At 39.4% G+C, this 12,701-nt stretch overlaps 1 protein-coding gene across 3 annotated transcripts in view; it reads left to right on the top strand.

The window, feature by feature from the left end:
• Positions 1–207: 207 nt before the first annotated feature.
• fli1rs (Fli-1 proto-oncogene, ETS transcription factor-related sequence) overlaps positions 208–12,701 on the top strand; it is an 18,230-nt gene continuing 5,736 nt past the window's right edge. For 2 of the 3 annotated variants that reach the window (XM_051406457.1, XM_051406454.1), the window contains exons 1-3: positions 208–375; positions 7,328–7,533; positions 8,234–8,400. In XM_051406457.1, the coding sequence (XP_051262417.1) occupies positions 358–375; positions 7,328–7,533; positions 8,234–8,400 (391 nt within the window). In that variant the 5' untranslated portion in view covers positions 208–357. Of the gene's footprint in view, positions 376–577; positions 941–7,327; positions 7,534–8,233; positions 8,401–12,701 lie in introns of those variants that run through there. The other variant, XM_051406455.1, reaches the window with a different exon arrangement.

Below are 12,701 nucleotides of genomic sequence, written 5' to 3'. Positions count from 1 at the left end.
CACACACACAAATAAATATAGAGAGCCTTTTGTTTTCGCTTCTGAACAGCAAGTGCTGGTTTTATGAGAAGCAGCTTCAGCGCTTTCAGTGTTAAGAGTGACTTCACTTCCCAATTTAGAGAGCGAGAGAGAGAGAGAGAGAGAGAGAGAGAGAGAGAGAGAGAGAGAGAGAAGGGGGGGAGAGAAAAAAACTTGCCATCCGGTTATGGTCTGTGAGCAAAAAATTGTAACTGCAATGGTTTGCGACATAGAGCCAATGCACCCCTGCATGCATTGAAGTGAGGTTAGAAGGCTAAATTAGCTGTAACATTTACAAAAAAAAAACGACTAAATGACAAAGACTGCGAGGCTGCTGCAATGGACTGTACGATAAAGGTATGTGTTTGAATTGTTTTTTAAAACGCTGCTGCTGTTGGTGGTGAACATGACAGACGGACACCCACACCAGCCTCTGAGTCTGCTGAGTGAGAGAGTCAAGGCGGTGATGCGAGCTCCCCACTCTTTCCTTCTTGTACAAAATTTCCTCTTCCTTCCCGTTCGTGGTTGTATGTCGGCTCTATAATAACACAACTAACCACTACATCTTTACAGTCAGATAAAAACACTAATTGGAGGCCGGTTATGCGCGTAAAAGAGGATTTCCAAAACGCACGCGTTTCGGGTTTTTTTTCTTTCTTTTAATTGCTGCGTTTAATCGAGCTCATCCCGCACTTTCCACGGACCGCAAAAATAACCCACGGAGAGTGAAATTACTGAGCATCTAACGGGGGGGTTGACAAACTGCTTTCTTTCTCTTTTAACGAAGAATAAGTTAATGAAGGGATGCAGGACTTTATTGGTGCCCACAAGGCAGGTGTCCCTGAAAGCGCCATGGACCGACTTGGATACAGTGAGAGCCCCCTTTTAAAGAGCAGGAGGATCCATTTCCATCAGATGGCTGGTATTTCACATTTCACACTATTACAGATACACCTGTTTATCTCATCCGGAGACCACCGTGTAATTGTTTCATTGTCTTGGGCCTATCTCCGAAAGAAATGCAGAAATAAAGGCCTTCGTGTCAGGAATTCAAACCGAAAAGCACTTTTTGGTGAAAGTAACGCTGAAAACTGATTATTGCGCAACGAGAGAAGAAACAAAGTAGTTCTTATCTCATAATAGGCCACAAATATCCACATTCATGTTATCTTTTTACGAATGTACGTCACTGGCCTGTAGGCTTTTTAACTTTTTCTTTCTTCAGTAAAATATCCGTGCAACCCGCAGAATAATCCATTAAATGCGATGCAATATTATTACCGACGTTCCTAATTGGTTATAAACGGTTTATTATAACGAATAAATCGATATTTTAACCACAATTAACGTTTTATTCGGCCAATTGTAAAACCAGAAAAACACTTTAAAAAATGAGCCTCAGTAGATTGAGGAACTAAAGATTGCACTCCTTTATCTTTTGTTTCGTTCCTAAAACAAATATCTATATGAATGCTGATGTATTTTGGACGGTAAAGGTATTTTCGTTCTGACATATGAAGTTATCATTCAAGGGCCAGTGAAGGAGAACGAGGACATCCTGTAACGAAAGCTTCAATCATTAATATTGTCCGTTAAAATCTTTATTTTCGTATATTGATGGCTGTTCATATGCAGGCACACAAACAGGATTCTTCGTTGATAAAAAAGCAAAGTAATTATTATTTTTCAGATAATTATTCTCTTGTAGTCTGCCACAGCAGATTGTGCGTTTGAGGTTATTTTAAGTATAATTTATAGCTGCAAACGGGAGCACTTGTCAGGTGTCGTTATCTGAACTCAGCAGGCTTCCTGTCTCAAACCCCAGACTTTCCGCACACATTTCCGCTCCGTGGACTAGAAAAAATGTCGAAAAATCAACAAAGCTTCGCCAGAAAGCAACGAAGTGGACATATCGAGGCGTTGCATTGTTTTCAACCCCACATTGTCCGCTCACACAGGCTGGGAGGTGAAGGAGAACCGGACCATGCTCTGGCGTTTGCGGCCTGCAGAGGCCTGCGTTCTGCCAGCCTCCGAGATGTGAAAACCGCATCGTTGTTTGTGTGCAGAAAGCGCAGCTGCTCAGGCCTTTGCAAAATCAACTTGCCTTAACTTTTACTTCTGCTTTCTGCCACTTGCCTCAGAAATGGCGAACACACAGGGCTGTGCCTTTGCACAACTCGATCTCTGGCCTGTTGGTGGAGGCTACTCCTTGTTTTTGTGAGTGTAGTGTTTTTTAATACAAATCAATATTCTCCCATAGCCTCGAGTTGACACCCATTTTATATGTTTATTAAAATCTAAAGTATCTGGAGGTGATTTGTGGTAGACCCAAATATAAACAGGAGCTTAAAAACACCTTAAAATACTTTTAATGTCTAGAAACACACAGTGAAGGCGTGGAAAGAAAGAACAGGCACACACATCACTATAAGTATAAATCCTGTGTTAATGGTGCTGCTATTATTAGGTCAGATACGTTTAGTATCAGTCTCTAAAGTTTAAAATCTGTAAGATCACATCACATCTCCATGAGTCCAGTGCAAAGAAAAGGTTTTAGGATGGACCAAAACAGGATAAATAAATGAGGATTATTTATCAGGCTCGACTGTGGATGATGATAGTGGTGCCAAAGTATGTCACTAAATCAGAATTCATTGGTGTTTCCAAACATGAAGAGGTGATTAAGTAGTTCCTAAAACAGGTCATAAAACAACAAAACAGCAAAACAAAAAACCTGACTTTAAATATGAATCAGATAATTGGTGCTTGCAAGAAAGTATTTTTTAACCACATCCTTGGTTGCAGTTTTGTGACCCCTTTAAACGAAGCAGCCTCTTGCATGTATTTGTGGCCAGTTCAACCAAAGGGCCCCTTGTCCCCCCCCCACACACACTCCCCTTGTTTTATTTGAATAACCCAGGTCTAGAGATTAAAAATTATTCATGAATTCATAAGAAATAAAGCAAAGAAAGAAAATTTGGTGCAGCAGAAACATGTTTTTTTTATTTCTGCTTTCAAATGTTGAATATTATTTTATGATTATATCTCTTAAATTTATCCTGCGGCCGCTGGTTTTAGGTCACCAGTAGAGCTGAAACGGTTAGTTGATCGATCGATTAGTCAGTCGAAAAGATTGGCAGATGAATCGATTATGAAAATAATCTTTAGTTGCAGCCAATGGTTGGAGCCCTAGTTATCAGATGTGTTTCCCAAAGTAGGCTTCAACCTGGAAATACTGAATGTTTAATTACTGATGAACTGATTGAGTCACTCAGGAGTTTTCCAGAGTTTTATTCCATTTATATTGTTAAAATTAAAGAGTTCCTGGTCATTAAAACAGGACCAACACCCACTATATCTGATTCATAACATGATTATGACCTAATAGCTCCCTCAGGCTGTGTTGCAATATTCCTTTTTGATATTATCCCAAAAAATAAAAAGATAGAAAATTAGGTACATCTTAGGTAAGGGAAACATGGTGTTGTAGTTAGGTTTAGCCTCTTCCTGCAGTTAAACCGTTAATCAAAAATGTTATTTCATAAAAAGAAGTATGAACCCCAATGTCGTAAACAGCCTGTGATCACGCTCTAAGCTCGTAGTTTGGGCAAGACTGCATGATGCAACCTGCAAAGCTGCTGACTTCAAGCCATGTCAAAAGTTTCCATGCAGGACTTCATGTTTGTGCTCTCACACAGCAAGTGAAAAGTGTTTACTATCAAACTGTGAACACAACCGGTGTAAAGTTTAGGACATCGTGGCACACGGCAGCATCAACCCCAAGAAGGTCATGTTTTTTTTTAAAGTTGTTTTGTGTCACTGAGCAACAGGCTAAAACTCAACAGGAAGTCAGTTGTGGCATTAGCGGTCAGGCCACATTTTGGTATATTTGTATCAGTGTGCAGAGGAGAGAGAGAAAGAGAGGGAGAGAGCGCAGGGGGAAGATAAAGAAAGAGCGGGAGTGTGAGTTTGTGGTTGTGAAAGCATGAGCTTCTCACTGCATGTACTGTGCTGGAAACTCAATGTGATGAGCGGCTTCAAGTCACGATAATATCAAGAGTTTGAGTGTTGAGCACCAAAAAACATTAAAAAAGTCATCTTTAACCAACGGCATACAACTTTTTACTATCATGTCTTCTCATGAGAATTTGCTGTCAGCGGCCTTTTGGCCAACTGTTTCACTTCTGCACAGAGAAAAGGGCCTCTGAAGTTACTTAGTGTGTGAGAGGAAGACTGGGGGAAAGAGGACAACGCAACAGAAGTAAAACAAAGCAATCAGCTGAAGAGGAAAACAGGAGTGTGGTCAAAAGAAAGCTGAGCAGGACAATATGGAGGCCTGGTCTGTCACATGCAACACTACATGTATTTTTACATTTTTTAAAATATATTTTAGCTTCCAGGTAGCATGGAACAATTATTAAATGTCACACCTACTTTATTTACAAGATAATATTTTTTATTTATTTTATCAGCTGTAGAGAGACAGGAAAGTGGGGAGAGAAAGAGAGGGGGATGACATGAAGCAAAATAGGTCAGAATCAAACCCGGGCCACTGCGGTAATGTCACTTGAGTCAGCATTAGTAGCGGCTGCAAGTTTGATAATGACCAAAATCTGGTGGTGGGAGTTCTGGAGCGTCAACATTTATAAAGATGGACGACATGACAGCGCTCCAAAAGTGAAGCCAAAACATCTCAATCGCCCTCTGGTGGCTGACTGCAGTACAGATCATAAAGTCGTTGGCTCCATGTTAGCAGATGGGACATGGGCCATCTAAAATAATCAAAGTACACGTCAAATAAATGTTTCCCATTGATGGTTTTTAGATAATTTACTGGAATTTTAGATAGATCCTATCACGCTGACGTATGTTAAAATTAAATTAAGTAGTTATTTGAAGCTATGAAAAGGTGTTTCACGGGGCAGGATCTCGATACCTCGGTGCCAGCTACAATCACTACTGCGCAGACTCTGGCCCCCGAATGGCGAAATATTATCTGGGATATTTTGGCTTAATTGTTTTTACAGGGGGAGGAAATGAAGACGCAGCGTTTAGCTTTTATATGTTGATGGTCTGGAGGCACAATACCACTGTCCAACTGACCTGTCGGCGAACGAGTTGCGTTCTGGGTAATGTAGGTGCCAGATTTTAAAAAGTAAGAAGAATGCATGGATTAAAAAAGACCATATCTCTAGCAATGTTATAAGAGTACAATACAAATTGTATTTACATTCTATATATGTTTTTATCAATCTTTAAATCTTGACCAACTAGTACCAGGTAATATTTGTTTCATGTGAAATCAAACAATGTGGATTTTTGTAAACCTTTAGCCTGTGCTTGCTGAAAAAAAGGGCGTATTCATTACACAGCAGCAAATGCTCCATGCAGCAGCAACAGCAGCCGCAGGTTGCTGAAATCCCACACACCGACTTCTGTATCAGTTTGTCTGCAGCCTCCAGGAAATGCCACACTGTGTGCCATGCATTAAGATGCTGTGTACAATACCCAGGCAACAATTGAGCTATAAAAAACACACACACAGGCAAAACAAAAAGAAGAAAAACACAATGAGAAGGGCGGCACTTCAATCAAGCCTATACTCTTCTTGCTGTCCAATGAACCCGACTGCCTCTCCTCCCTTGACCACAGGCCTTTGGGGTTGTTTTCCAACTTTAAAATGACCCACATTTTTACACTATGCCCCCCTCCTCCACCATTTCCTCTCCCTTGGCCTGTGCCAAAAGGTTCCTCTGCACATGGCGGCCAGGTTTCCTGTAGGCCACTGAAAAAGCACGGCACTGACGTACAAGGCCCAAAGACAATGCTCAACTCCTCTAAACAAACACGCACTTGCACTCACTTAGACTGCCGTGGTCGCATCACACATGCACACACTTAATTTGAGCAGCAGACAGAACAACTAGTCCAGTGTTTGCCCTCCCAAGTGCGTGGGATGAATGTGCCATCTTGAGGCCTCGCTGTAGGTGCTGAACACAGGAAGACGGACTTAAATCTCGATTAAACTCCACCTTGAGCTAACACCCCTCCCCCCCCCCGCAACCCCAATCCTAACGACAAAATAAAACTGTGGTTAAGGTTACTGATGTTTTCTAAGATTAGACACCCTCAAGACTGCCTGTAAAGTGTTTATGAACAGTTTACTTGTCATTTCACTGCAGAGTATTTAGTATAGTAGTATCTCTCTGTTTGTTTAAACTTACTCTTAAACTTTTAATCAATCACAGGGAAATACTACAGGATGTTAAGCACCTCAGTAGAGCATAAAGAAAGCATGTGGCAGTTTGAATCTTGACAGAGGTAGGAAGCATTGCTTAAAAGAAGTCAGTGCATCCAACAACAATTACATCCATCAAACAAACATTAATAGCCACATAACTTGGAACAGCCAATCCTACTAAGTATTATTCGATCTTTAATGGATCTTTTTAACAATTTCAAGCCAATTATGTGTTTTGGTGATTCATTCTGTAGCAAAATGTTTAGGTTTTTGCTGTTGCAGATATGATATAGGACAGGAGTCAGCAACCTTTACTTTTAAAAGAGTAAAACAACAACACATCTGTTTGGAGCTGGAAAACCTATTTGAGCCTTAATTAGAATGCTATAGCCATCTTAACAGGTATCAGTAAGCCAGCAGCTTTGGTGATAAAAACAAACAAATCTAGTCTAGCTCGGGGGACTCAAGACTAGTAACCACTACTATTAAGGTTCAGCAAATAGGCGCCAGGTCAGGACGTAACATGTAACACACATTTCAGATGATGAAAAGTAAAAACTTTTGGCGTGTAATGGCTGCACATTTTTACAATTGGAAAATGTAAGAATCACTTCAGGCCTAAAACAATAACAAATAAAAGTGTTAAAAAAATAAACCTTATTCATTTCCATAAACATTTTTGTCAAGGCGTGCGCTCCAGAGCCACAGGTTGCCTGATACTGATATAGGAGATATGATTTCCTGTAATTACTTTTGGTATATCTGCAAACTGTGGTTATTAATTCTGATAAAATTTACCTTCTCAACTAAGAGTGGACATTAAAAATGGAAATCTGGTTACGTTAGTGGCCCTGCAATAAAAAACATTTTCATTTCAGTTCAATACTGTACTCTTTAAAGCCTTTTTGCACTTTTATTGTTACTCCTACAGCTCTGAGGTTTTGCTTCTGTTCAGTGGAGTATCTTATGTGGAATAAACTGAGTCTGTATGTGGAAAAAGACAGTTTCCACAGGTTGTGACCAGGCACATTAATGGCAGACACTGACCGCTGTGACTCTGTTGAACAGGAAGCGCTGTCCGTGGTGAGTGAGGATCAGCCCATATTCGAGCCGACCTACACCGCAGCCCCGGCCATGCACATGAAGACTGAGATGACGTCACCCGGTGCGTTTAGCCAGGCCTCCAAGCCGAGTCCCGAGGCCACTGAGCCAGAGTGGGTGGGGTCAGCGGCGCAAAATCCTGGGAAAAGAGCAGAGCACGTCAATGGAACCAGGTGAGTCAGGACTGGCCGAGGCCACAGGGGAGCACAGGTTCTCGGATAATCTGACTGTAGCTCTGTTACAATCAATGTCAACAATCTGGGTTTTTCCAGACCCTAAAATGTTTCTTGTTCACTTACCAAATGTAATCCTGTTTACCAGCACTGACCACTGAAAATATTTAAATCCCAAATATGGTAATTTTGGTGTTTAACTTAAGGATCAGTATTTCCATTTTCTGTTAATTTAGACTTTTATTTTTTCAGGGGGAAATATTTTTATGTCACTGTTTTTATATGACAGCTGTAGTTACTAGTAATATTTTCCACACTACATTCAACTATCTGCACCTATTTTTTTAACAAGGCTAAGTTTGAACTTATTCAGTTTGTGTGACCGGTTTCAGACATTTTCCCTGGAATCGTGTTGCTACAAAAGAGTTTGGGTGTAAATTTATCTCCTCTCAGCTTAAGATATAAGCAAACACTGCAAGAGGAAATAAACTTGCACAGAGCCAAAACTCTATCGTCTATTGCCAGAGATTAACAGCCACAGTCAACATCTCATTATTTGAAATGATAGCAGGACTTAGAGCTAAATAAAATGAAGCATGCTGACACTGAATAACACTTACAAGCTTTGTAAAATATTTTAGTGATCTATTTACCCCTCTACACTTTTTTAGCCTTGACCTAACGCTTTCTCTTCCTCTAGCCGCGAGTCCCCTGTGGACTGCAGTGTCACCAAGCGCTCCAGACACATGAGCAGTGACGGGGCCCCAATGTCATACCCGGCCTCATTCCCGGAGCCTCGTGTCAGCCCCCAGACGGCCACTCCACCCAGCAGCGCCACAGAGGAGAAGAGGGTCATCGTGCCGGCAGGTGAGCTGAGTCACTCAATCATCCTCTATCCTCGCACAAGACCGTCATAAGACCGTTTCCCAAGAGCTGGCACACACTTGCCTTGTGCAATATGAATAACCGAATCAGAGATGGGCACAGTGTATGTTTGTGCATCTAACCCTTCTTCCCCAAACTACTACTACCAACTACTATTCTCCAGTGAAACATGTAAACAAAAGTAAACAAAAACAGGTTTCTGGTTGCGTAATTGAGCATGATATAAGAGTTAGAAGTGAACGCTATTTAAAAAGTGTGAAGTCTGAAGTGTAAATTTAACTTTGACGTTAACAAGGAAGAGAGCCGATATAGATGTGTGATAAGCTGGTGTGGACTTTTTAATTTTGTATCATCCATCTTCCTGTAGCTACATCTGAAATCACACTATTGTTAGAGGGTGTTTTTTCAGGCTTTGAAAAGAGTTTTCATGAGCATATCTAGACATTGAGATATTACATGAACATGGCCACTGTAGTTTATTTTGACTCAATCCCACACACACTGTACTGCTGCTGTAAATACTCACTAATGTTTATTATCAAATCATTATAATGATTATAATAGTCCCCAACAAATGCACTGTTAATTATTAGAGTAACTGTTAAAGACTACAATGTACAGCTGTTTTGGGGGAGTTATAAAGCCTTTTTAAAACATGAAACAATACATTTCTACCAAGAGACCGGATAGGGAGGCCAGAGTATTGAAGTATTGCGGGACTGCTGGTTTTGGTCTTCTCTTGGGGTTTGTTGACAGTATGAAATGTATGGAATAACAACAGCCATATCCTTCAGTTGAACATGAACCTGACAAAACAAACAGGAAGGATGTGGCATTGCTTTATAGCCATTTCAGGTAAAGATTTGTCACAAATTACCCAACAGTTCAAGTGTTGTCAAAGTTATTAATCTTTCATTTTAGAAGTAGTTAAGTAGTGGAGTGGAGTAAAGACAGTGATGTGATGTTTCATTATAAAACAAGTAGTAATATCTACCACATTTAGTCCATTTCATCCTTGCTATGAGTCAATGATCCAACCTGATGACGTACTTTACATTCTCGGTCTTGCACAGTTCCTATACTGTTATCATCCTTTGCAACTCATAACATAAGCAGATCAGAGCAGTGTGTTCGTGGGCACGTTTCAGTGAGTCAAACTTCGGAGCAATCACACTTCAGACGGTGATCCAGAGACGTGCTGTGGACCATTTGAAATCAAGCGCTGTGCATGTGACGAGATCCGTCAATGAGTCATCAGCACCAAGGCATTCTGCTTCATAATACACGGATGTTGCATCACAGTAGCATGTGTTAACCAAGGACAATCAGGACCTGAGGGTGTGGCAATTAAAGCTCATGCCTAATATTACGGGCAATTCACAGTCATTGTTTGCTACTGGAAGTGAGCTTGCCTTCCTGAATCAGACATATTTTCGTACTTTTCCAACATACTGAGAATTTAAAATTTCAACCTGTTATTAAAAGTGCACAAGTATGAACAATTCTTAGGGTGAGACACAACTACTGAAAACAAGATTTAAAAAGTACAATGCCTATAACTAAGTAAGTTATAAGTAAAATGAGTTTTCTTCTTCTTTTCTTCATAATAGATTAATTATAATACAGTAATTTAAAAGGTGTAGAAATGTAAAAATATTCAATATCAACCCTGTCTCCTAGAAATTCTTATTATGTATACACTACTAATAGGATCTTTCCCTTATGAGTTGCCTTAACAAAAATGCTTTTGAAATGTACATATATTGTATTGCAAGCAAAGAAAATGTAAAAATTGTATAGAAAACAGTACGTTTCTAACCAAACATATTGGTTAGAAACAGCATTGATAAAAGAATGTATCTACAGATGCAGCCACATAGAATTGCTGGCTGGTTCATGACAGGCCCTTGATTATCTGAATGTATATATCCGGGGCTGGCAATACTTTAGTGGTTGGTACGGTCTGATAAAGGATAGTGGTTTACAAACTGCAGTCCGAGTTGGTTATAGGGGGTCCCCAGCAAAAGGACAATTAGAATATTTTAACTTTTATCACATTTTTTTGGAAGTTGGAGCAAAGGAAGGAATAGCATTGGCCATTTTTATTGATAGTTTGACCACTGATTAACCATCAGGACTGTAATCTTGAAACCTAAAAATAAAAACAAATACTCAACATCTTCTCAAATTCGGGGTCTGTGGTCTAATGTCAATCTATTGTCAGGGTCGTTGACATGTAAAAAGTTTGGGAACCCCTGATATAGGATATTAAATGTATACTCAGTTATTTATTTGCAGACATGGGATGTACAATATGTTACTGCAAACAGCTTCTTGCAAATGCACTATGAAAAATGCTTAATTAACGACGAAAGCAGTAATGAAACAAGACGGTTAACTGCTCTTTCAAACCAGGGTACCTGCACATTTTTAAAATGACTTTTAATGATTTTTAAGACCTAGACAAAGTAAATTTAATACCCTTTCCACAGCAGAACAAAAGCATATTCAGGCTAGACGATAGCTAGTTTCCTCCATACAGCAAACAAATGCAAAACCACATATAAAAAATATATATATTATAAGATGTATATCAAAATACAATCAAAATGTTTAATGCGTTGACATGAAACAAGAACTGTCTAAAACTAAACTCATTATTTCAGCTTTTAATTGAAATTGCCTTGAAATCTTTAGTTTGTTAAACAGTAATACATTATAATATTATTGCCCAGTTCTGGTGCACAGAAACACTGACAAGGTTGTCAAAACGACCACAAAAAACAAATATCACATTTTCCCTAAAGACCCCTGGGGCCGTCTCCAGCTTAGCATTATTGGTAATTATTTGTTTACTTCCTGAATCCTGCAACCTTCAGGGAAATCAAAAAGAGCAGGTGGTGGCCTGTGGAGAACTGGGCCCAACACACAGTAAGTTTCATTAAAATGAGTAAAACTAGAACAGCAACTTAAAATCATGTGCTTCAAAATGTAAGGCTGAAGACTTTTTAGACATTTTATGGTCTTAAATTTCCATAGTGCCACAGTTCAACAAACAAGGCAGTTTCAGTCTTTAAAGATGTTTTTAAAGCTACAAATATGACCAGCACAGGTATCTGAACTGGTAGCCATGTTTGGAGTTTGACTAAACAGGCATCTGTTTTCACAGAGTGGTTATTTGCAACCCACCACCCACCACCCAATCCGTATCAAGTATCACAACTGGTACTTTGCTATCTAACTAGTTTCCGGTGTTACTCAGCACTTTGTTCTACAAACAAATCATGTTTTCCCCAACACTCTTCAGACTGTTTCTGTATGAGACACCTCCTGCCATCCTCTAGTCTTTTTTCTTCTTTTAAGAGCATTTGTATCAAAGAAACTGAAACCCAACGAACAGGATCCTTCACCATGTAAAAGACTTGATTATATGTCCAAACACTAGAAAGCTTTCACAAGTTGTATCACAGCCAGCCACACCCAGTGTATAAAGACCATCCAGAATGTATGAATATACAAATGTTTTAACTGCAGGACACAAGATGTCTTGTACTTGACTGAAAAGTCCATTCTCAGTCAATGTTTCCAGTTGCATAATGGATCATGATCTGCTTCAAAAATTAACTTTGTACACATCTTGAACTGAGATTTAAGGTGAGCACAGAGAAACTTTCCCCCTTCAGAAGATGAATCTGATCAATCTCTGCACATACATCATTCTGCGCAGTGAAGGTCAGACATTAAAGTGAAGTAACAATAAGCAGAACAGATTTTTTAAGTGGAGGAGGGACAAATATTTGCAGTTTGAAGAGTTATTGATGATTTCTGTATGACTCATCTTCCTGTAACTTCTACAACTTCCTGTTTATGACCTTTTGAAAGCATCTATTTTAAGCCCGGATCGCATATGCAAACTGTAAGGCAGCTAAAATATTATTTAACCCTATAAAACACAGTCCTCCAAACAAAGGGAGACACCATTTTAGAAATGAGTATCAAGAGTCTTTTTTTCCCCCAATTATTTCTCTCCTCAATTAACAAACATAATCAAAGTACAGACAAATAAGGGTAAGACAGAAAAGTAATAGTAGCATCTAAAGTGAAATAAAATAGAAGATGATTGGGAATCAAAAAACAAACAAACAAACATCTGAACAAAGGAAAAAACACAATAAATAAGAAATAAAAGAATTATGGTAATTTTCAACGATGTGCATGTCTCTTTTCTAAATAAAATCAAAGCACATTAAGCCGGATTGGGTGGACTCCCAGAAGTCCATCAG

Source organism: Dicentrarchus labrax, unplaced genomic scaffold (genome assembly GCF_905237075.1).
Source record: "Dicentrarchus labrax unplaced genomic scaffold, dlabrax2021, whole genome shotgun sequence".
NCBI lineage: Eukaryota > Metazoa > Chordata > Actinopteri > Moronidae > Dicentrarchus > Dicentrarchus labrax.
This window is presented reverse-complemented; position numbering and strand designations above follow the sequence as displayed.